At 37.2% G+C, this 26,235-nt stretch overlaps 1 protein-coding gene across 2 annotated transcripts in view; it reads left to right on the forward strand.

Annotated features, from left to right (window-relative positions):
- BNC1 (basonuclin zinc finger protein 1) overlaps positions 1-25,818 on the forward strand; it is a 76,240-nt gene extending 50,422 nt beyond the window's left edge. The window contains exons 1-5 of one of the 2 annotated variants that reach the window (XM_084532093.1): positions 5,170-5,321; positions 17,100-17,202; positions 17,345-17,580; positions 18,834-20,761; positions 22,908-25,818. In XM_084532093.1, coding sequence (XP_084388219.1) covers positions 5,313-5,321; positions 17,100-17,202; positions 17,345-17,580; positions 18,834-20,761; positions 22,908-23,589 — 2,958 coding nt within the window. In that variant the 5' untranslated portion in view covers positions 5,170-5,312 and the 3' untranslated portion in view covers positions 23,590-25,818. Of the gene's footprint in view, positions 1-5,169; positions 5,322-17,099; positions 17,203-17,344; positions 17,581-18,833; positions 20,762-22,907 lie in introns of those variants that run through there. The other variant, XM_084532092.1, reaches the window with a different exon arrangement.
- Positions 25,819-26,235: the final 417 nt, after the last annotated feature.

The following is a 26,235-nucleotide window of genomic DNA, read 5'->3' on the forward strand; positions in this document are numbered from 1 at the left end:
TAATAGTTAAACTGGGTGCTCCAGGCTTCGGAGTGGGTCAGATGGTGTTTATTAAAAATCTGGGGAGGTTGGAGAGAGTACAGAAGAAATGCTGCTTACAGAGAAGATACATGTTTTAGACTCATTAAGACTCTGAATTGTAAAGCTCTCCAAAAAGATCTAATAAACCTACCTGAAGAGCAGATAAAACTGCTGAAAAATGCAAAGTAGAGCATGCTGGAAAGAAGTAATCTGGAGTTTTCGTAAATGCTGTCAAGTCCTGGAATGAAATTGTAAGCATTCAACAGAAAGCCCCAGTTATCAGAAAATTGGATGAACTCATCTGTATGGTGTATGTGAGCAATGGATTAACTCTATTGCTTTCATTAGAAAAGAGAAAATGTTGTATTTATGTTTGTCACCAAGTACTTGCTAATTGTGTGTCCCTTGCTTTAGTATAAAGCTGCGTTAAACAGAGGAAACTAAAATGGTAGAAAGCAAAAGAATAGAACAGAGTAATGTTAAAGTATGTTAATGCTCTCAAAAAGTCAAATGGAACAGCATATCCCTTCAGCTGATCTTATGACATCTACCAAAAAAAAATTAGCAAAAATGGGGAATGAGAACAGGAGAATGAAAATACACAATTCCAAAAATCACTGGAAGCTGGGGAAAGCTTTGCTAGGAATATCAGCAGTAGGACCACCTCGATTAACAAAGAGATTAATAAGATATGACATGAACAAATGTAGTGATTAGCACAGAGAAGTCAAGCCATGTATGTTGGTTTATTGTATTTCACGTTTTCAAGCAACATGTTTTAACACCAGTATTGAAAAGCTCTTTCTGTGCAGTGTGTAATTAAGCCATGTTGTATAATTATGGTACCATTCCTGCAGGGAACTGGGCCTTAAAAAAGGATGTAACTATGTAACCTGAAAAAAAAACAACAACTGTTAGATGGCAAACTTACAGAATCCATTATCAATTTTTTTCAGAAAGAAATGCATTTTGACATAAAGAGATATTTAATAAAAGATGAAAAGAAACTTTCTGTTCAGGTAGCTATTTCACAACTTAACTGCAGGTTTTCTTGATGCCAGTGACTTTCTATGGAGAGGGGATATATCAGTGGAATCAGCTGGTGTTGATGGTTTCTTTATGGGTCTATAATAAGTCTTACTTCAAATATTAGCATCCTGAGCTGTTTTGAGCTAACAAAGGAAGGTAATGGAGTGAACAGTCAGAGAAAAAGTAGTGCTGAAGCAGAGGTATAAATGCAGGTAGTATTAAATAAACTGCATATTTTCTTTTTATGTAATTACACTAAAGGAGATATAAATAGCAAAATAGTGATCAACATTTACACTCAGATTAAACTGTTAAAGGAAAACAGTTTTGTACACCATAGCTCAGTATTATCTGCTTGGGCCACCTTTCAAAATCAGCCTACCTTGAGTTGGGTTTCTCTGTTGCTTGCTTAGTTGAGAACTGGAGTGCCATACCCAGACCTTCCACACACCTTGAGAAAGCTTCTCACGTACTCTATGGCTTAAGCTGGCCTTGTTGTACTTGACAAGTGCTTAAATAAAAAGCAGTATGCAGAGTTTAAAACTATTTTGTCATTTGAAACCCAGATCCCCAAGTGTGTTTGTCTTGATGGCAGGACCATGGGTTCTCTTCATTTTTTAAGGTCTTTTTCCTCTTTCCCTCCTATCTCCCCAGACTCTTGGGTCCCTTCAGCTCTGGACAAGTGTGTAATTCTTGTTCCTGGTGGCATTCCTTGCTGAAAGGTGCCCCACTGCCCATCTGTATGATCAAGGGGCAGACCATTAGTTCACATGTCTTTTGTAAGGTGAAATGTTTGATCCACACCTCTCTCCAAGGCAATAAGTGAGCAGACCATTAAATTAGCACGGAGATCTTTGCCAGCACTGATTTAAGGAAGAGGGGCATAGTGTATTACGTGTTTGGAATTTAGGCTAAGCAGGCAGGACACAGAGGTTAATGCCATTTTGTAGCTAACTCTGGTAGAAAGAATTTGACACAGACAGTGTGTGCTTGGGGAAGTTACGTGTCCCTTTGCATAGAGCACACAGCAGCAAAAACCAAAGCTGCTACTAACATTTAGATTGTGCTTGAATAGTTTGTGGAAGGTCTTTTTAAAATGACTTTTTTTTCTTTTGTTTTGGAATCAGCCATCAAATCATGATTGAAAAAAGCCAAGAGAAACGTTTTTCTGGGGATGACATTGCTCTTTTGTCCTACATCACGCTATCTCAGTTGCAGCGATTCCCTATGATTAATACCTACTTTAAAAAAAAAATGCTAGATACTAAAATCAGGTAAGAGCAGCAGCTTTCTGTCTGTAACCAGTTCCATGTGTTGGAGATCTTCTCAAAACTGTGAGTACTCTGGAATGTGGTGAAGGAGTTTTAGCACTTCACAATCTGCCCTACATCCTCATATGTTCGTGCTGCTCTGAACACAGGCTGAGACATGGCGAAGGAGAGGCAGGCTGGGGCAGATAGGGAGAGAAAGCAGCTTTCTTTGGGCTGCCTTGTTACGCCATGATTCTAGGTGTTTACATGTGGACTTGCATGGATTTCAGACCTGGGAAACCTTTTCTTTTGCCCTCAACAGTGTCCCTAAGAACACAGATAGATGCCTCGGTTTCCTCAAGGAGCTTGCAACTCAAATGCGATTAAAAAAAAATAAAAATCAGAATTGCAAAAATTGCAATAACTTGCAAATAGCAATTTGATATCAGAGTCCCAGATCGAACCCAAGACCTTTGGCTCAAGCCTGGGGCTCTGTCCTGAAGCTTATTTTTTACCAAAGAAGCTATTTTTCCATTAAATTTCACTGCTGGAAGAGGAGTTATGGGAGTCACTGTCTGGTTTCAATTTTGGTCATTCTTCAAGATACATCTTGATAATTTGTTCTGTACAAGCAAGCTTGAACTATGAATCAGCTGAAATTACTGCAAACGCTGTTAGTGTGCTACAATTTCTTTAAAAGTTGACCTGTAAATACAAATTGTCTCGAACGTGTCACATTATGCTAGAGATCATTGGATTTTACTGAATGGAGCACAGGTAGTAAAAGGCTGAAAAAATGCTAATCAGTAATAGAGAATAGTTGAAAAAGAGCAAGATTGGAATATGTTCCCATAAAATATTAATTGAAAAAGCTTGAACAATGAAAATAATGCTTAAGAGACTGTTAGTAGATAATTAATTAAGAAAAAAGTCAATTGGTCTTAAATTGTTTGCTATGGATAGTTAGCCCATTTAATAAGAATTATCATCTTCCAGGCAAATGGCAGATAGCTAGTAAATAGGTTTTTCCTGGGAACTGGCTGGAGGGGAGAACAGCTCTCCACACAGCTGACTTTTAGTCACTTATCATTTTGAAGTAAATTCAGACCTTCTGGCGGTTTGTGTAATCTTAAGCCACTCTTTGTTGGAGAATTCTCAATCAGGTAGACTCCTTAGCTACACTGCTGTTTGTTTCATTAAGAGGGAAATACAATTTTAGTAACAAGGTGTGCCTTTGGCTTTGAGTTATCATCATGAGAGGGCAGTTCGGGTTTTCCCTCCCTACAAAGCATAGGCTTTTAAAACCGCTCCTAAGAATCAGCTCAAATAGCATCACGTGGCTGTGATTTGGTGGATGCTTCATCCTACAGCTCGTAGGACCACTGATGATGTGCATGGAAGAGTCCTGGCATCCTTGGCAGAGCCCAGTGCTGGTAGAGGTGGCCCTCGGCTGAGCTCTGCTAGGGGGGGACCTATCGGTGGTTGACTCTTTGCACACTTCAGTGTTTTTTTTTTTTTTTTGGCAGAAATATCTGGCAGGCCATACTGAGAAACTAAATCCCCCTCTCTTTTTCTCAGTCTTTGTAAGTAGTTCAGTTGGAGAAATAAGGTATAGAGTGGAGAAACCTATGGATTCAGGGAAAGCGTATGCTTCATGTTGTGCTCTGTGGGCCCAGGTTCTGGTATTGGCTTTAAAATTGGCTTTATCTGGCCTGCTTCCAGTCACTGTGGTGGAGCTGACAGTGTCTTTACTCCAGTATTCGGTAAAATGTAAACCAGGTTCTCTCCTTAAGCATTGTGCATATATCTAGCAAATAATAAATAGGATTAGAAGACAAATTACCCAACAATTATTTGTTACGTTAGCTCTCTTCTCCCTACAGCCATCTTATTTCCTGCTGCCTTCCCTATGGGATTACAGGTATTCATCTGGTCAAACACTGTCCTGGTATGTTCCTAAAAGGATTCCCACTGAGTCCAGTGAGACTTATTCATGTGTGTTTCTGGGCGTAGCACGGTGTGTGCCTGGCTTAGGAGGGTGCCAAGAAATAATACATAGGAGGCAAAACTAGAGTAGGGAGAAGTGTTTTCTTCGTGGTTTTGTTTTGTTTTTTAAATAGGTGAGAGATGACTATGACAAAAATCCTGTTCTAACTCATGAATGCAACCCAACACCTGAATAACTCAAAACAGATTTTGGCCCAATTACTGGAAAGTAATTCTTCTCCTGTCTTTATGGCCTGTACTTCTGTTAATAGGAAGCTTCAACTTCATAAAAAGAAATAAAATTCAGCCTTAACACAGAAGTAAGTTGATAGGGGGAAATGTTTTAACTTTAAAAAATACACACCCCACTCAATGAACCTTTAAGACCTGCAAATGTTTAAAAAGAAAGAGAAAAAAAAATCAGCAGCTGCAATTTGCAAAACAACACTCCGACACTAAAAATAAGTAATTTTAATCGTAAGTACCTCGTAGCTTATTTGCAGATAGTTGTACACTCTTGGAAAAAAAAAATGTAATAGGCCTTAGGTCAGCTGCATTGATTTAATGCATTACTTAGGCTGCCAGAGCAGAGGTAGAATCTCCTCGCACTGCATTAGGAGTGCCTCAAGCCTCCGTGACTCCTTTTGATCAAATCTCTGTGAAAGATGAGTGTCATGCCCTCTTCGAGCCAGCTGTGAGGGGACTGCCCTGCGACTGGAGGAGCATGCTGGAGCACAGCACTCCGGGGCAGCGAGGTGAGAGCTGGCTGCAGAGGTGAGAGGCAGACACAACTTCGTACTGTAGGTCTGGAGAACACCAAGGGGGAGGATCCTATTTCACTCCCCTGTGCACAGCCTGAGCATACATCAGACCTTGAGGTGCTCAGAGTCAGACAAGAGTAAAGAGGCGTGTGATGGTTCTGCCTTAGTACTTGTACAGACAGGAGTGTTTCCAGTACTTCTTTGTACAACTCACTGAGGGAATGGGAAACTGTTTTATAGCTCTGGAAACATAAGCACAGTAAGAATGTCTGAGGTAAGGAAAGTTCTTTGCAGTTATATATGAATGTGTGTTTTTACTGTGCAACTTTTACTTGTGGTTATGCACTGTGGAGATATAAAAATTCTTGTAATGGTGTTGTTTTGGGTAATGAACAATGGAGATGAAAGCTATAGTGAAATGTACTCTCCATTTCTTAATTACTAAAAGATACTGTGAAAGTAGAAAACTACTTTATATTAAATAAATCCTGCTTTTCTTTCTGCTGTGCACTGTAAACAACTGTATGACTTTTCTATTCTACAGTAAGTAATGCAGAATTGCAGGCTGATTATAATAAGCAGAGCCATCACTTGTATAATTGTTTTCCAATTGAAGTAGTAGCATGTAAATCATAAATACTTGACAATGTTTAATTGTAGAAGTCCTCGATATACATTAATAACAATAAAATCTGTGATTTGTGACTCAGATGTGTTCTGACTGAAGTGCTTTAAGCAGATACATTATCATTATTATGACGTATAAATGCACTGAAGAGCAGTCAACAATATAATTTCAGTACGAAGTTCTTTTAAAATTACCAGTAAAGTGGAATCTAATGTATGCCCTTTATATTCAATTTATTGCTGACTATTTAGCATCCAGAAAATAAGGCCGGTAATTCTTTTCTTAGGATCAGTCTGTTTGTGGGGGGGGGGGCAGAGGGAGGGGAGAGAGAGGGAGTGTGTGTGTGTGTGCATGGGGTTGTCTTCTGTTATTATTATTTTTTAAATATATTGAGCTCATTAAGAGGTTAAATGCATCAGAATATAAGATGCTTATTTAATTTATTTTGATTTTTTTTATCATGTAGAAAAATAAACATGGTTTAATTGTCATCTCATACATAATGAGGTTTTGTTAGATGTGTTTAAGATACAGCATTTTACTTTCTGGTTTATTAATTGGCCAGATACTTCTAGTCCTCTGTGTAAGGAATCCTTGGTTTAAAAATGAGGAGAGGGCAGATCGCTAACCCAAGGGAAGGCTACTGATATATACAGGCTGTGGCTTATCCTTCTGTAAAATCCTGTGGATAAAAAGTGACACTATTCCTTTCTTCCCCTATTTCTTTTTTCCTTTTATTTTTGTATTTGTGTTTTCTATATAAATTTTACAAAATTTATATATGTTTTTCAGTTTAAATAATGTGGGGAGCCAGGCAACTTCCTGATATTTTGTGGATGTGAGAGAGAGAAAATGAATTGAGCTGGTTTTGTTTTAATTTAAAACAAACCATTGTTTGAAAGGCAGTTAGCAGTCAATTTTCACATCTGAGCCGAAGTTGGAGTTTGATGTGCTCATTTAGTTGAGATTGTCGTTTGAGCAATTTATATATAAATTTCTGTAATTCGTGTAACTACTTGGCTTCTTGAACCTCGGGAGCTGATTGTTTGTCTTATCTTTTGGTGAGCTAACTCTGCGTTATGTTGCAAAACCTTGAGGCATGTTGTGTTTCTTCGTGTTCCTGCAGTCTGCAAGTGAAGTCAGCTTCATTAGTTTCATGATGGCACATCAGTGCATGGCTGGTGTTGCCGCTTCCTTCAAGCTACTCCCGGAGCATGATCTGGGCTGCCTTGGTTTGGATAAGCTTGTAAGGATTTGTCAGCCAGATGTGACAAGATTGTCAAGAGGCAAGTAAAGAAGGAGATCTGATATTAATCAGTGCATAGCTTGGAGCCAAACTTTCTCAAATGCAGTGTAGTAACATGTTCTTCTCATTTACTGCTTCTCTTTGTGGCTATAGAACTGCCACTGTCTGAGTTTGACGGTTAAAAGGGATGCCAGCTAATAGTCTTTAATTGTAAGGATACAATTCTAGGTGGGAAAAGATCATATGTTTCTATTTTTAACATCCTCTTTGAAAATACAGTTCTGTTTACTGCAGTTTGCTGGAAAATATGCTAGCGTTATGCTAGACAAGACTTCTTGTTTTCTCTGCTAGTTTTAAAATACTGAAATAGGGGCTTAGTGCTCTGCTCAAGGAATGTGAGGTGGGCAGCCTCCCTTCACTCCAGGTCATGGTGCAAAGTAGGACTTGCATTGTTTGTAACTGCTAACGACAGTGTGCGGTGCCTTTCTTTGTTCTAGTGATTAGAACAAAGTACACTGAACAATACCTTCTCACTTCTTCTCTTACTGAAAATGGATAAAATATTGGCTTTCAAAGGACATATAATGTAATATTACATTAGATCTGTTTACATTATATGCATAATGCTAATAAGGTTTTTTTATATATAACCAGTATAATTCTGCATTTCTGTGTAAATCAAACTTCAGAGTTTTTAGCAGTTGCAGCTTAACCATAGGTGAACATGTAAAAAGTAACTAACCTTATGTTATGGAAAATACCTTCTTGTTTTACTTACTGTAAGGTTTCTTGCTTGATTGATTTTTAAAAGTAATTGTTCTGTTAATTCTTTGAACTAGGGAACCATCTTCAACCTATTTAGAACCATAAAGAGAATGGCATCTGCAAACATATCCAGACGTGCAGGAGAGCTAAATTGTCATGAACGGGCAAAATTATTCCAAATTTTGGGCCATTTTGTGGGCTCGCTATAGCTGGGATGAAATTCTGCCTCCTTAGGCTGCAACAAGATTTGGTCGTTTTATACCAAATGCCTTGACTTCCAGCTTCTGCGCCTGTTCATGGTGTTGTTAAGAAATCTGTTCATACAACATTGAGCATGTCATTCTATTTCCCATCAAGTAAGCCAGTGATTTAGTTTGTTTTTAGTAATGAAGACTCCGCTATTATATTAAATTTTCCTCTGATAAGAACTAAAATATTCTTTTTATTTATTTATTTATTGTAGATTACACTTTTTGCTATATGTTTTTTAAAGCACCTTTCATAGGATTTGGCATTTGTTAAATATTTTCATGCAGATTTGAGCTAAAATTTAGCTACAGATCTTGAATTCATTATTCCAGCAAGAGATCCACAAAATGCAGGGAAGAAAAGCTATTGTTTTGGCCCCCTGGGTCATCTCCTGCCCTTCATGACTTACGTGGTGCAGGAACTCTGTTCCTATGCGCTGTGCAGCCAGCAGATTTTGTCCTAGCAGATGCTACAGCTGAAGTTTTATAGCTTCATCACTTTTAAAAAAAAAATAATAATAATTCTCTGTATCTATTTGCTACTAACTATCTGAAAATCTCTTTAGGGACTGAAATTTCAATATTCAAACTCAAAGTAAACAATATTGAAGGACTGAGCAAAAAGTGAGAAATTCTAATAGAGAGACTTTTGTCATTTTAGGATAAAAAACAGTAATATTTTATTTCCACACTTTAAAACCATGGTAGGATTGTATCTTTAAACAGATACCTGCTTTCTAAAGATCAAAATAACTGTTCCTCACTGTTGATCAGCTATATTTCAAATTTGAATTCAGAAGTTTGGGGTTTTCTTTTATTAGCTGTTTAAACTGATGTCCGAAAGCCGTTTCAAGTTTTTTCACCTGCATTCAATAAAAAGGAATACTAAGTTTTAAATTGTGAAATTACCAATGGAGCTACACTGTTGCATAAAGTATTGCATAACTCTGTAGCACCATAGATAGTATCACGTGTATGTGTACAAATACTGTTTGGGTTTAAAATTTATGAAATTGCATTAAATGAAATTGCGTAACACTAAATATTTCAGAGTGCTGTTATTTTTCTTTCATTCTCTATCTTTTCTGTCTGCAACAAGAAGGGGAGGAATTTAAGCATGTGTTATTTTATGGCTTTAAGATTCATGCAGCGGTGTGAGGAGCTGAAAATGTTGGGATTGTCTTTGAAACGTTTATTCACCCATGTTGCGCACATATAACATTCTTTAAACTATGTAAATAGTTAAAGGCATACTTGAAAGGGTTTATATGCTTTAAAGGACTTGCAGTTCATTTATACTAATATTCTTCATTTCTCTTACAACTTGTGCATATATGTAACATTTATTTCTTGTTAATGTAGGACTTGGAGTTAAATATTTAATTAAGCTTTAGATCTTGGACAGATCTGTAGTCTCAGCACTTAACATGGGATACATAACATGCCAGTAGGGTTAAATAGCCTGCACACGGCCTATTTTCTAGTTTAAATAACAGGTAGTGTTTCATCATAACAAATTTCACACCGTTTCTCTTTGGTGACTTATCCTTACCCCCAAACCCTGAGCAGCTTTCCTCATCAGTCTGCATCAACCTGTTATTCATTTCTGAAATACACTAATATGAATGATTTTTTGCTGTATATTTGTTAGAAAGAAAGTTGAGATTTTTGTGATAAATACTGCTTAATAGACAGCAAAATGTAAGCGGTTCTGATCTACACAGAGTAGGGCAGGTACACCATGGGAATTGTAGCACTATAGTTTATTTCAGGGTCAAAAGTAAATAACTGTAAGATAATGATAGGGTGACATTTTTCATTCCTTAATTTGTATTTCTTGTTTTCTTTTCCTAATTGAAGAGTAAAAGAAAAGAGGAGCTAAATATATTCCCCAGTTTGACCAAGCTGTCTGTCAACACACACCTGTTGTTAACAAGCGAGATTAATTGCATTGCAAGCTAATGTATCTGCAAGCACGTTGTTGAATAGCAAAATTGAGCTTTACTGTCCAGTGCTTTTTGTTTAAAGAGTAACAGTTTGTGTGCGCACACACACACACGTGCACTCCCATCTTATAATTATTTTGACAGTGCCATTAACAAGAGTTGCCCTAAGGGGCCCTTTAGGGTAAGTGACATGCATGAAGAGTGATTTTCATCCCGCAAGTTATGCTGTGATTGAAGTTTGGCCTCGTTAGTGTGCCGCCTTTCTCAGAAATGTCTCCATTCTGCTTACTCACCTCGCTGCATTGCCCGAGACTGTCCAAAGCACCTCTCCATTAGCTGCTAAAGCTGCTGCTTACCCGCAATTGGCTGTAGGATTTTAAGTCTTTACTTAATTCAGTCTCTTATCTCAGCTACTCATCCTCAGGACTGTTCTCAGTTAGTAAAAGTTCCTAATAAAGTGGCGAGCAACATGTGGACTAGTGGCCTGTAATTCAGAAGTCGGCTAAAACTTTTAAATCCACAATCATGGTTGATTTGACCGTGTGGTACCATCGCATGGAAGCATTGGCTAACTTCATTTGTATCTTACTGAGCTGTTTCGCTCCGCCCCACCGCTTTTTGGCCAGTTTTGAAGATGTTTTCGTCAATTATTACAAGAACAATTAAACATTTTCGGCTGCAGGTGGTAGACTGCACCCGCAAGAGAGAAATTCAGTCCAGTTCTAGCCAAAACTTGCTTTATTAAGCTCCGCAGAGGGAGACAATAATGAGGTAATGTAACCTGCTGCAGAACCTGGGTTGTAAATACTCTGCTTACTTGTATTCTCAGGCTGTAACCATTTAAAAGGAGGTCAGGTTTTGGTATCGGACCCAAATAAACAATATGAATATACACATAAGGATTCTGGTAATTAATGGGATGTATTCTGTGTATTGTCTAGAAACTGTATTCAAACTTGTGGCGTTTGTGTTCTTTAACAGTAAAAATCATAACAGAGTCTCCCCACAGAGAAGGTCCAAGTGGGAGTTTAGTGGTATCAGCACCAGCCAACATTTTCAGCACAATAGGTGTTAAGTCAAACTCCTAAATTCGTGCTTGGCCTCTGGAACAAAAGCTTTTTGTCTGGTATTTTCAGAAGTTCTCGTACCTCCAGAGCTCTGTAGGAGCATACATGTTCAGCATGAACAAACACCAGCCCACTTATTGAGGAGCCATCATGGATTTAGGTGTAACCTCATGTGTAGTGGAGCTGGGAAAGGCAAGTTGTGGCCCATCTCTGTCTTTCCCATCTCTATCCTCGTTAGTCTCTTACGCAGAAGACAAGAATTTTGCTAAATTATTTTACTAATAAGCAGTTTGCCAAATGAATCATCTAGGGCTAGCATTTAAACATGTTTGTTAATGGGGAAGGTTGGAGCTATTTGGTCAGTGCTGTTTACTCTGTCACATCCACATCAAATTTTTCTCTACTTAATTGAAAGCTCAAAATGTGCAAAACATCAGATGTTTTCTGGATACAGCAAACAGCAAGGCCTTCTTTCTTCTCATGAGAAATGTTTGTTGCTATTTATTGTGTTTAGTAAATGACTCTAATGGCACTGTTACTTTGTAAGAAACGTTTTTTGTGAGATGACTGTGGAAAAAGTGTGTGCATCTTACAGGCACCTTTCCCTTATTTTAATAACTTTATAGATTTATTTTAGTCTGAAGTATTTTTAAACTTTGGTGTAGAAACAGAAGAATTTGCAACAACCAAATATGCTTGCAGTGGGCAGAAATTTCATATGAATGGAAAATCTTTTGTTCAAGGGCTAAGGCTTTCAAACACTGCCAGTGAAGGATTATCAGTGGTGTGTAGTCTGTCAGTGTGTAGTGTAGCAGGACAGCTTTGACCTCAACCACAACTGAGGACCTTAAACACATGGCAGAAGAAAACATTGCAGGCCACAGGGCTGGCCACGTGCAGGTTGAAATGCAGGCCAAGTCTACTTTGTCCGGAGTAGCCCTCAGGTAGGCCTTGCTGTCAGACCTGGGTACACAGGTACAGGCATTTAAGTGCACTGTCACTTGGTGAGTGTCTTCTCCCTGCCCGGTGTGTCCTTCCAGCTCTACTAACCCGCAGTGAAGGGTTTCCATGTTCTGTCCCTCCTCCAGCTGTACGTTCTCCTCTTGAAGTGTCAGGAAGAAGAAAATGGCCGGAGCCCTTCCCTGAAGATGCCTCAGGGGCCCTCCTAATGCCCCTCTACAGGCAGCTGGGATTCAGGCCCTTACTCAACTTGGAATATGGTTTTCTTTCAAGGAAAAAAAAATGCTTAATCTAAACTCCTAACATATAATATCAACATGCGGTTTAAGCTTAATTGTAAGGCTAAGTCTCGATGAGTATTTTATGAATTTACCCCATCTGGAGCAGCCCAACACTTTGGGTGATTATACTTGAGGTATACTGGAATATATTTTAGTTCCTGTAAACTGCAGAGAGCTCAACAAAGTAGCAAAAACTCAAGTCAGTGCTATGGAAGAAGAGTAAGGAGGGATAAAAACATACAGGGTGGAATTCTACAAGTGTATATGGGATAGGTGTAAAGAAAAATATTGTTAGTGTGATGCAGATAGACACAGTTGGGTTGTAGTGTGAATGAAATGTAAATTGAGAACTTGCTTTAAATCATGGCAAAAATGATGGACAGATCTATTTATCCATGGAGTATATGCCTAAGGAAATTGGCAAAAGTTGTCTGACCAAAAAAAAAAAAGGACGACGTGCTAACTTTCTTTGGGAAAATTAGGTGGGATGACCATAGCAGATGTTGCTTGTTGCTAGAAGTCCTCAGTGAATGAAATGAAAAGTGGTGTCTGTTCCATTCTATGTAATGAAAGCTTCCCTCGTGCATTTTTGTACATGTAGCTCCTTTTTTTTTTCCTCAAACGTGCATTTTAAATTGGTAGGAATATCTAGTCTTGGTTCCAAAAGATGTTACTGTAACATAGCATCAGTGGCACCATTTTGTAGGTAATCTGCAGAGCAAAGCAGCGAAGCTCTAGTGCTCTTCATGGGACGGTAGTATCTTGATGATAAGCAGTTTCCAAAGCAAGGAATCACTTTTGTGCAAAGAAGGGGAGGGTTTTTCTTGGATGACAGAAACAAGCGAGGGTGCTGACCCATGCATTACTGACGCTAAGTGGTTCCGGGGCTGTCTGAGACTTGCTCTGCCATTTTCCTGGTGTCTGCACATGCAGTGCTCAGCGAGTGCAGAGAGCCAGACCTGCTTGCTAGTGTGAGCCGAGATCCCTGGCTAAGTCCTGACAGGATCTTCAATATTTATTTCCTTTTTAATTTGGTTCCCAAGCCGGAGTGCTGTCAGACTAGATTCCATTTAACATAGAGTGAGGTTTGATACAGTTATACTTCCATATCATTGGGTAATCACAAACACTCCTATTGCCCATCCTCTTACTGTATTGTTTTAAACCTGTTAGGACGTTGCAATTCCAAGGGAGCATAGGTCCCTGAGGGCTTCAAAAGTGCATAGATGATCACAAACTTATTTTATGAAATGAAGCCTGATTATATACCGAGAATCAGAATGAACTTGTCCCATTAGCTTGTGCTTTTCTTTAGCTGTGAAGGCTGAGAGTGGGTTGAAAAGAAATGTTCAGTAACTTTTGAAGTGTAATCGAAACCACATCAATATCTAGGAAAAAAAAAAAAAAGATATCAGCAGTCATGACTTTCAGGCAACAGATGTTAAGATTTTTTTCAGTGATTAGTAGTTAGGTGTTTTGCAGAAGCCAGGTTAATGGTTAATCTGGTTTAATCATTAAATTGTAATGAAGAATCACATGCATTAAAAATCCAAAATTCATGTTCTCACAGTCTTGCTGGTAAAACCATAGAAAATTTTATCAGAATTTTCAACTCAAAAAAAAAAAAAAAATATGCTAATAATGGATTTGGAAAGGTCCTTTTGTGAGGGACAGAATGACTGGAAAACAATAACAAGACCCTTCATGATAGCATAAGATTTTTTTTATTAGTTTTTATTTTAACATCTGCTTTATGTTTCTGGAAACAGAAATGAAATAATAAACCTGAATGAAAAGGTTGCACTTAAAAAAAAAATCTACTTTAATTTCCCTCTACATTTCCAATCCTTTAATTATGATTTTGAAGCTTTACGTGTATGCAATATATAAAGTTATTCCTTTGTTCTGTAGAGCGAAATTGTGTGTATATTCCACCTGTTGGGAAAATAAAGCTCATTAAAAGACTTGATATAATTACAGTACCTTAAGACTAAGCACATTAAGGATAGCAGGTTTAACATGCAAAAGACAAGCATTTTAATCTCATGAATTTTTGCCATGTTTCTGTTCATTAAACTCTGATACAAGTTAATTTGGGCAATATCAAAATCCATCTTTTAAAATGTGTTTTTTTTTTTTTTTTTTTTTTTTTTTTTTTTTAAGTCAAACAATTAGTGAAGATTTTAAACTGTCCCTCCAGATTATTTTAAAAGTTATTTCTGCCATGTTATATATGTTCTGTGACTATATTAATACAAATGTTTCTGGAAAAGTTTTTGGAAACAGGCTCTGATAACCACGAATAAAAGAAAAAGCTACCAACCTGTAAAACACATTTGTTTCTTCTAAGGGATTCTTGCAAGTAGTTTAAGTTAGCAACAGATACTGATGTAAAGATACACCGATACACCTTTGATACGTTAGCAGTATATAAGCTAACCACTTCTAAGAGTGGTGTCCAGAAGCATTTGGGTATTGATTTGAGGAGGGGTTAATTCCATAGTTTGAATAGAAGGAAAACCATACTCCCTTTCTCTTCATCTCCCTCCTATATGTAAAATAAAATTTGCCTCTTGTATGTTTTCTACTTTTTACACATGAAATCTTCTGCACCAATACAGGCAGACAAATACATGTACCTATAAAGAAAGTTCTTACACAAATCTATAAAATGCAGAATTCCATGTGGTGTATCTTTCTTGGCTAAGTACACAAAATAAGAAGAAAAAAAAGTTGTTTTAAAGGTCAGTGGTTTGTGGAACGTGTCCAAAGGAAAAGGAATGGAAAAAAAAATAATGAAATCTCAATTAACTTATCATAAAGATGCCTTTTCCTTGTACGTATTTCTGTTACTTCTTGCAGAAAAAGGAAGTAATCTTTTGTAATTTTGTCTGGACAGACTACAAAAGATGCATTCGTGGAATTCAGCTGTAGCTTACTGAACTTAGCAGGATTGCCTGTGGAAGGGGCTCAGTCTGTGCAAGTCACAGAACATTATGTATGACAGAGGTAGAAGAAATAAACTGCATTATTAGGTATTTTGTGATAGAAATTAATCATCAACAAACTACACCTTTTTTTCAACCTTTCCATAAGAAATTTATGGCTCTTTATTGTTATATTAAAGGATTTTAGCATCTAAGTGAAAATACATTCTCCATTAAAGTGAAGCAATTCACATCGTGTAGGGTATTGATGTGTACTTTATGACTTTACGGGGAGCACAGAGCTTTTCTCAAGAATTCAGTATTTTGTGATGGCTCCTTTAAAAGATTAGAGGCAAAGTGATTCAGAGATTTCAATAGCACTGTTGCCACTTGTTCCCATCCTTCAAATAAAGACGAGTCTCAGCATCAAGTCACTGCAGCTTGGAGATGTGCTTGTAAACTAAGTCCTTGCTAAGCCAGCACCTGAGGTTTTAAAATTCCAGATTGTCACGTAAAGCAGTAGGCATTCGAAGTCCTGCACGTGCTTGTTTATAGCAGACTGTTGTATGTAGTATGCTTTTCTGTCCTGAGTCAGTCTAATGCTCCAGGTCAAAAGAAATGCCTGTGGCAAACCCCACTGAAACTACTTTTCTCCCATGTTATTTTCATTTTAAACATTTTCTCTCTCTTAGCCTGATTGCCCAAAAACTTGCTACTTTGTATGTTTTCCAAACTGCTAGTGTGGGGATGCCAGCATTTAAAATATGTTATTTTTTTCTTCAGATCTTGTTTTGCATTTCCATGGTTATTAGTAAGTAGCAAAAGTACCCGCTTTACATAAGACCCTAGGAGCAGGAGTAGCAGCCAGTAGTGGGCATTGCTTTGCCTTCCTTCGTATTGCTTCTCTGTACTTTAAAATATAAACCATTTTGTTTTAAGAATGGAAAATTTCAGACATACATTGCAATCACATAATCTAATAATTTTTGTATAACAGTGCAGACTTCCTGCACGTTAATTTCTTCACTTTCCCACCCTTAATAAATATTCCATTTATGTAAAACCTATTCTCAGTATCAGATCTAAGCAATACGGAATCATAGAAATGCTTTGCTCTGTAGCAATCCCTATGGAGCTTTAACTAGGACCTCAAAATTGTCTGTCTGCCTTCTGCAGCAGATGGGCATGTACAGAAGAAAGCATATATTCCAGGAAGCAAGCTTGTATTACCATGTTGATTAGGAATATCTGAATACTAATTTGATTTGCATTATAGATGACCTTGGTGAAAGTAGAGTAATGCACAAATTGTACCATAAAACTGGTTACTATCTGTTGGTGTGTTCTGTTTCGCCTATTATCTCTCAAGCATTTCCCTTATAAAATCCGACGATTGTAGTGTTTGAAGCAATGGAATACTTGTTGATGAACTTTGCTACTGAGAAGTGTCAGTGGAAGTCTCTTTGGCGGAATGGACTTACTGTGTGGGTACTGCTGGCTGTAAGGAATGAGTCTATGCAAAGCTAGCATATCGCTCATTAGTGCTCCCTATATTGCAATAAAGGGTTCCAGCCTGACTTGCAGAGAATGAGATTTTCATTTGTGTACCTTTTTCAGACTTTTCTGGAAAAAGCGGTGCTTACATGAGGTGCTTATCTTAGGTGAATGCCCAAGAACAGCTTATTGTTATAAAGATGCATCAGCCTAAATGTATCTACAGGAGTGTTGCTTTGTACATATATCATTAAATATTTTGCTTCCATAATATTCTAGTGCTTTAGCAGGTGACTGATTCTATTTATGCAAGACTACCTCTGCTTAAACTCAGGTTTTGCCTGGATTACTTATACAAGCATATACCTATCAATGTGCAATATATTATCTCTGTTTTCATATGGATTTTATGCATGCATTGTATATGTATAATGTGCACGCCCTAGATAGTGCTTGTATATTACCTATCAATCTTTCTATTGATTTCTAGGCTATCCGATGCACTCTGGTGAACTGTAGTTGTCAGTGTTTCAAACCTGGGAAAATAAATCAGCGACAATGCGACCAGTGCCGGCATGGATGGGTAGCACATGGTAATACTTATTCCTGCAGCCTATATAGAACATGCTAGGACCCTCCTCACACACTTTGTGTGTCGCACCCCTCTACCCCAATATTCTTTACATTCAGTTTTAAGTACTCATGTTTATTTATGTTTTATGATTCTCATTTCAGCCCTGAGCAAATTAAGGATTCCCAACCTCTATCCATCAAGCCAGGTAGAAATAGTTCAATCCAATGTTGTCTTTGATATCAGTAGCCTCATGCTATATGGAACCCAAGCCATTCCCGTACGCCTTAAAATTCTGCTGGATAGACTTTTCAGTGTTCTGAAGCAGGAAGAAGTGATACAAATTCTCCATGCTCTGGATTGGACACTACAGGATTATATACGTGGATATGTGCTACAGGTATTGAACTAAGAGGGGTTTTTTATAACTATGATAGTTAAGTCATATTTCAGAACTTTTTCTCATTTAATATTATCAGTAGTTCACAATGTGTTAACAATGTGGTACGTCTGAAAGGCAGTAATAGTCTGCCACAAATATTGCACCACAAAAGGAAGGGTGGACTTCTGGTCAATGCTCTCTTTTTACTCATGCTTAAGTGAAATCTTTCTGTTTTGCTTAAATCTATCAACAAAGGTAACCCAAGATGTAAAAAAAAAAAAAAAAAAGTTACTGGGAATGTGTCAAAGTAAAGGCTTCAGACTTTGATCACGGTATTATTTAATCAGTGAGTTTACTTTAATACAGCAGAATAATACTGTGACAAATAAATTTGCCATCATTTCAAACACCAGGGACAATCTTCATCTCTGGTATAGAGCTACTGACCTTACTGGAGCTACACTAAGGATGAATTTGGCCCTGTGTGCTTACACTGATGTTACTCCTTGCTACTGTGGAAGTTACCTTTTATGTAAAGTAACATTATGATCTTACATTATGACACAAATCAATATTTAATGGTCTTGATAATCTTGCTTTTTAGTGTTAGGATTAAAAATATGGAATCAATTACCTTGAACCTCTACCACATGAAAAATTTATAATGTTACGTTCTTCATCATCTTAGAAACTCTTACATGCACTGTGAAAAATCTCAGTAGGCCATCAAATACATGTTCTGTGATAAAATATTTATTGTAGTTATTGGGAAAAGTTAGGCATAGCTAGAGTTTGAAAGAACTCCAACACTCCAGTGTAATTACAGCTGTGCTCTGTGAACACTGGCAATAGATCAATACAGGTTCATTTGTTCTCTGATCTTAGTTGCTTGGAAGATTATTAAACTTGCAATGAAAGAATACTTGACTTAAATGAGGAGCTAAATCTTGGTCTGATTGCTCCATCTCTGCCATCTGTAGTTACATGATACTGTTGTTCAAATGATGTGTGTCTTAATTTTTGTGGAAAAAAATAGTTTATTGGAAAGTATTACTGTTAGTTCAGAAAGAAATAATATCACCAATGTGGTAAGATTTGATGAAAATATCAGAGAATTGCCATTAATCTCTCATTAAATAGAATCATTTTATGATTTTACTAGACATGAATTCCTAGCCTATGAAAAAAATAATAGAGAATGGGGGGAAAGGGGTTTTCTGTTTTCCTGAACTAGTATTTCACTCATTTAATATATATTTTTTTTGCTTTAGGATGCTTCAGGAAAGGTACTGGATCACTGGAGCATAATGACCAATGAAGAAGAACTGGCTACTTTGCAGCAATTTCTTCGTTTTGGAGAAACTAAGTCTATTGTAGAGTTAATGGCAATTCAAGAGAAAGAAGGTCAATCAATTATAATACCACCACCAACTGCTAATTTGGATATTAGGGCATTCATAGAGAGCTGCAATCAACACAGTCCTAATTTTTCTGCTTCCTTGGACAAAATGAGCCCCACCAACATTCATCCCTTTGAGAACATTGTAAATAACATGGCTTTCATGTTGCCATTCCAGTTTTTCAGTCCAGTGCCTCCACCTTTGATAGGTTCACCACCAGAAAGACACTTGATTGACCAAGGTCAGGACCATAGCAATGAAACTAAACAAGATGTTCATATGCCATTTTCTGAAAGCAGCTTCTTAACTTCTAGTTCTGCACCATTTCAAGTTGACAATGAGAGGAGCATAAATGGTCCAGATGTCACCACTAAAACAGAAGATGATGCCCTTTTAAGTGATTCCAGTTCACATAATACAGCAGCAAAGCTTGAAATGACAGCACTATCTCCAGAAACCAAAATGAAATCTGTTGAAAAAAATGGCGCTGGGCCAAGGAAAGGGCGTGTTTTCTGCACTGCATGTGAAAAGACATTTTATGACAAAGGTACTTTGAAAATACATTATAATGCTGTTCATCTGAAGATAAAGCACAAATGCACAATTGAGGGCTGCAATATGGTATTTAGCTCTTTGCGTAGTCGAAATCGTCATAGTGCAAATCCTAACCCCAGACTCCATATGCCAATGAATAGAAATAACAGGGATAAAGATCTAAGAAATAGTTTGACCCTTGCTGGACCTGGAGATAGTAAAAGGACAGAATTTACAATTTTAACTCCAGATAGCAGAACTATTACCAGCTATGCCAGCTCTTGTACAGACGCAAAGGGTCAGGCTGGATTTCCCAGTATTGGACAGAATGGTGTCCTCTTTCCAAATCTAAAGACAGTACAGCCTGTTCTTCCTTTTTATCGTAGCCCAGTTACACCAGCTGAGCTTGCTAATACTCCAGGTACTCTTCCTTCTCTGCCTCTCGTTTCTTCCTCAATACCAGAGCAGCTTATTTCAAATGAATTGCCATTTGACATGCTACCTAAGAAGAAATCTCGTAAATCAAGTATGCCTATTAAGATAGAGAAAGAAGCTGTTGAAACACCTAATGAAAGCAGTGATGTTGCCAGTTCTGAAGATGATACACGTCTGCAAGTGGTAAGCGATGGAGAGCTTGAGTCCTGTGAGCATAAGATAGAGAAGCGGGTGACCGACAGGGTGGAAAATCACCCCCATTCAGGTAATTCATGGAAATCTGTCTCTGGGGTAGAGGGCCCAAAGTATTTTGAATCTGTCTTTGCGCCAGATAACAAATACATCAAGGATATCTCTGAAAATGAATTGCATCACTGTGAGAAAGAGGTTAAACCAGAAGAAAACCAACCATTAAAAATAGTTCCCCATGAGATTATATATGAAGATCCAAAACACCACCACAATGATGTTATAAAACCAGTGACTGAACCCCCCATGTATATTAAAGAGCAGTCAAAGCGCAGGATTCCTAAAGATGACTGCCCTGAATTGCAACACCACTTGCTGACCGGGGGCTTTTTCAGCACTTTGTCAAACAGGGGTGCTGCCATTCCTTGTTTTGAAGACTCTAAAGATATGGATCATGTCAGTCAACATGCACTAGGGATTCAGAAGGAAGAAAGCCGCTTTCATTGTGACATCTGTAAGAAGACTTTTAAAAACCCTTACAGTGTAAAAATGCATTTTAAAAATGTGCATCTCAAAGAAATGCATATTTGCACAGTTGAGGGCTGTAATGCTGCTTTCCCTTCTCGTAGAAGTCGAGACAGGTAAGAAATTATAAACAAAATTGTATTTATTTTACCATCACAATGGAGCCTAATTTGAAATTAAAATGAGTGTTTGAGGAATGGAGCCTGCAAAGATTTTCTGTGTATCCTCGTATAACAGGTACGATAACTTATCAGAACATTCGTGAAATGAAAATCCATTGAAAGAAACATTTCCTTTCCACTAGACTACGAGGTATTAAATAAAGCCATGAAAATTTCATAACTGATAAAGTCTTCAATAGTTGAGAGAATACTTTAGAACATAAAGGGAAAGCCACAAGGGTATGAATTCAGCAATTTTCCAGTAGATGCATGTGTGGACTTATATGTTTAACGTGTACTTTCATGTGTATTTCAATGTATACAGTTTTCTTTAATGAAAAAGCAATGAGATCAATTCAGGAAATCTTCACTTATCTTTGTCCTTGCATTATGCAAGGATTTTGAGCAGACAAAATCTTACAGGAAAAAAGCGCATAAGAAAGCACGATTACCCTATGTCAGTACAGAATTAACGTTACGCAGTGCTAGTTGAACTAATGCTATCTGGTGTGTATATACATAGGTAATGCTTTAATGTGACGATGCATACTAACTCCTAAACAATACCATGAGCTTATTCAGTTTACTGTTAACTGCAGTATTGTGTTGCTGCTAGTCATTTTATTTTAGTCTATTATGCGCATAGGCTGAGAAATAAGGAATTGAAGCTTTATTGTTGACCGTCAGTTATGTATCTGAATGGATAAGTAATAGATAACAAACCTGTGTCAGTGGGACTAAGTCTTGTATTTTCTCTAACGCTCCTGTAACAGTGTTACAGCAGATCTTGGCTGCAGAAAGCATGCCTGGATAGTAGTTCAGAGTGACACAAGGTTTAGATTGTCTGTAATCTGCTAGGAGTACTGGAGCCAGCTGATGCAGTCCAGAGAGAGGATGAGCCAGTCTTTGAGGACTGGCCGCTGCATCTGAGATGCACAGATTCATCTGCTGCTGGCAGGGCTTCATACCCTGATCTGCTGCCTGCATCTTCCCAGATGTGAATTCCTTTCCACTCTAATTGTGATATGGGCCACAGGAAAGAAGGCCAGCAGGAAGATTTGCATTCACATGCCACAAATTCCTTTCCAAACCAATATATTCAGTCAAGTTTTAACATAGGTGCTTTTGGAAGTTTTTTGTTTTGTTTTGTTTGTTTGCTTTTTTGTTGTTGTTGTTTGTTTTTTGGTTTTTGTTTTTGTTTTTTTTAAGGCACAAAAGACAATCCACAAGAAAGTTCACAAGCTTTATGCAAAACAATAGTTATTTGGAACAAATTTTCAGAAGTTTCTAGACTTGAACATAGAGTGCTGTGCATGCAGGTGCAAAATATTTCTATGCCCTTTTCAAACAGTTCATGCTTTGGATGAAACTGGCTTAGGTGATGGCTAGGGGAAAATGAATGTTTTCCCTGTCTTGCAATAAATTCAGTCTTCTAACCAGGGTCTGGAGGTTCCCAGTGAGCTGATTGATAATATTCAATGAACAGCAGTGATTTGTATGCTTTGGTGGTTTTAAACCGAATCCAGAGATGCCCATTCAAAAACTGCAAGTTGTATAAAATGCAGCATTCCTTCATTCAAGGATATTCTTTTCAAGGAAAAGCTCTGTACTGATGTTTAGCTGCATCCTAGTACACGATTATAGTACTTAAGAGATCATCAGAGATCATCAATATATTTTGCAGACTCAGGTGTCACTCCTTTCCTGCTTTGTCCACTGGGGAAGGATCTCATTTCCTCTTGCCCTCAGTCCATTCTCTGACCTCAGTTCAGTATACAGAAGTTTTTTAGTCTGTTCAACAACTCTTTTAGACGCAGCACTAGATCTAGTGGAGTGGACAGCTATGCACAATGCGGGAGAGAACCTAAAACATTGATTTCTGTAGTTATTTCTGATATATGCCAGTGTAAGCAATTTCAGATACCCAGTCACATGTATAAATCATCTATGTGCACTTCCACTGCAGCAGTTGGTCAAATTAGAAGCACACAGTTCATGCATGCTACTAAATATTGATTTTTCTCTTTGTTAATGATCCTTATGAAATAACTGTTAAGTGAGGCAAAACACTTTCTTGCTAAGCTTGTCTTTGTTCTTTTAGACATAGTTCAAACCTAAATCTTCATCATAAGCTTCTGACTAAAGATACACTGGAATTCAACAACCATTTCAATGCAGCATACCTCTTGAAAGACATGGCTAAGGAGTTTTGTCAAGATGTCTCTTTAAAGCAACATGTTGGACATACTTCTGTAATCTTCAAAGGAATGAACAGAACAGGCAGCTTGGTTTTTCCAATGAGCAAAATTAGAGAACCCTGTTCTGAGAGTTACGGATATGATCCATTGAATGATGGAGCTGTTCTGGATCTAAGCACTACTTCCAGCATTAAATCTGAGAGCAGTGCTCATTCTTCTTGGGATTCTGACGGAGGAAGTGAAGTGTGCACCATGCCCTTGGATGATAGTGATGAAAGCTGTGAAGGACCCAGCCTAATGCCTAATGATGAACTCTACCAAGACTGTACTTTAATTGAGAAAGCTAACCAGAACTTTATAAATTTACCTTCCAGTTTGCCAATAACTTGTCATATATGTCAAAAAACATACAGTAATAAGGGAACTTTCAGGGCTCATTACAAAACTGTGCATCTCCGCCAACTCCACAAATGTAAAGTCCCAGGTTGCAACACAATGTTTTCATCTGTTCGCAGTCGGAACAGGCACAGTCAAAACCCTAATCTGCACAAAAGTCTGGCTGGGTCACCAACTAGCCTACAGTAAGATCGTGCTGATCTGAATTTGTTTCTGCTAGGAATTAATCATTTCAATTAAGGAATGTGTTAAAAATAGTTTTGTTTAAACTCATTTGACTTCTAGCCCACTCGACAACCACGGTCAAATTCTTTTCTTCCTTGTGTGCTCTCCGGCAATTTCATTTAGCAAAGCTTGGTACTATAGATTTTGTGCAATTGTTTAGTTTGATGTAAAGTAGTTGCGCTTCTGCAAGCAAAAGAAAGCAGTTTTGAAATGGGGAAGATATGGAGTCACTGACTAAAGTATTTCTGATACCTGTGAAGTATTATTTGCCACAGTAGGAGCTTCAAACGAGAACCGTCATCCTTTTTGTTTACATGTAAAATGAGTTGTTGTGTTGTGTAAGAAATGAGTAACAGTTCCATTGTTTCCTCTGGTTGGGTTGAGAGTTTTGGGGCTACCATTTCATTCCTGAGACCTTAGTCTGAAGCTGACTTGCAGTATTAATTGAACATGGTATTTGCAGTTTACTGTATCCTGGAATCTAAAAGATAAAATGCAAATTTTGGAAGACTTAATACAGTCCAAATCTTCTGAAATCCTGTCGTCCTTACTCTTCAAGTTGGCATTTCACTTGAATCCAGTTTGCAATATTTTGCCTTTTTTAAGATATAATACCAGTTGTTTTGCAAAAGGAGAGGCTATTTAACTTGGCAGGGTTGCCTGATTAACTCTGAGAGATTCTGATAGATTGCAGTGACAGAAAGCAGGTAAGAAAAATTTCTGAACTGCAGCAAATGTATCTGTGAAATAGGGGAAAAATAATTTAAAATGCACTTTTTGAGTTTCCTCTTTCAGGAAGAGAAAACATTTTGCTTAAAATGGGGGGAAAAAAAAAGAAATCTAAACTGTTTTTAAGAGTTTGAAGGTGCAATTCTAAGCCTTTGAGAGACAAAAATAAAATGGATGCAGTAGATAACTGATGTATCATGAAAGGTATTGTTTCTCTTACTGGTGGTGGAAAACACAAGTTGATCTTTGTAATGGGTAGAATGCTTATTCTTATTCACATCTCTTTTTATGAGAACATTGTTCAATATCTGTTAAAATGTTTAATATCCTTGTACTTGTCCCTGTAATTAACAGTATTCTGCATTATGTTCTATGCACTTAAGAAGACTGGTCTTGCATTGTATTTAAAAAAAAAAAAAAAAACCCTCTTCAATATTTAATTTGTAGTCACATCATACAAATGCTGTGTATGTTCTTGTGGTGCATCTTCTTTGACTGAATAATTCCCAAACAGAAGAAGAAATACTAAAGCAAGTCTTACAATAATTTTTTTTAATTCACCAGTTGAAATGGCTCAATCACTTGTAGTATGCAAGCATGATATTGACAGCACAACCTGTACATATTATACCAAAGTGCTTACAGTATTTGTGGTTTCTAGAACTAGTCTAGTTTTCCAGTATAACTGGATCTTAGTCCTTATTCATTTTTGTGACTGAATAAAAATAGACTGAATTTCTGGATTTAGTATGTATGTAGAACAACTAGTACAATGCTATTGCCATATGTCTTGATGTTTAACTTATTCTAAAATATACTATGGTATTGTAACCATTTCATATTGTATAAAGAAAACAAAAGTGGACTGAATATTTCACTAATTCTTTTGAAAACTGGTTTGTGTGTGAGTATGGGTTATGCAAGGAAAAAACATGACACAGTTGTAAATGTTTGTGCTCAGTAGAAATGGTTTCCATGCATTGTGTAAAGTAATCTTCTATTTTTTTAATTTACAGTAGGTTTGTGTGATATTTAAAATAATCCATTTGTGCTTGAAATTATTATCCTGGGGAAAGCTGTCCCATTGCTTTGGGTTTGTTTTTTTGTGTGTGTGTGTGTTTTGGCAGGAGGGTCAGTGTTTTGGGTTTTGTTTGTTTTAAATGAGACCTTGTATTAGTGGCGATCGTGGATTGAAAGCTAAGGGCACAATCGTAGGAGACACAATTGCTCCCAGCCTTTTGATAGTGTAAATCAATGATTTGTTATACAGCTATTTCAAGCTCTTTTTATAAATGTAAATATATATAAACCTATTTGTTTAATCATAAACAGTGTTTTTTTGAAACAGTGTGATGTAAACTAATGCTGTAATGCCCATTAATATAGCTTTCACTGTGTCCAAAAAGGAAACACATTTGTATATCCTAACAATTTTGTATGTGTTAATAAAAGCAAATAATAATGCCTCTGGTTGATTCAGAAAAATAGGCTTTTGTAACTTGAAAAAAAAAATCATTATTTTTCATTTTTATTTAAAAAATGATGATTGTGGAAACACATTCCCGCTGTGGAGAACACTGTTTTGACAGTGGTACTAACTTATTCCATAGTAAGGAAGTGTCATTATTGTAATGAGCCAGTAGTAATGATATAATACATGTTGCCAGATATTTCAATTTTTTTTTCTTTTGAGCTGTAGGCAAGGGGAGACATTAGTTTAAATGTTATCAACCAAAGAGAAGGTAAATATCATTAAGAACTATGTTAAGATAAATATTTGGGGCTCTATTTTACTTCATGTTTTGGAAAGATGGTTTTTTTTGTTTGTTTTTTTTGTTTGTTTTTTTTTTTTTTTTTTTTTTTTAATTTTATTTCTCGGAA

The sequence above is a fragment of the Aythya ferina genome (genome assembly GCF_964211825.1).
Source record: "Aythya ferina genome assembly, chromosome: 11".
Classification (NCBI taxonomy): domain Eukaryota; kingdom Metazoa; phylum Chordata; class Aves; order Anseriformes; family Anatidae; genus Aythya; species Aythya ferina.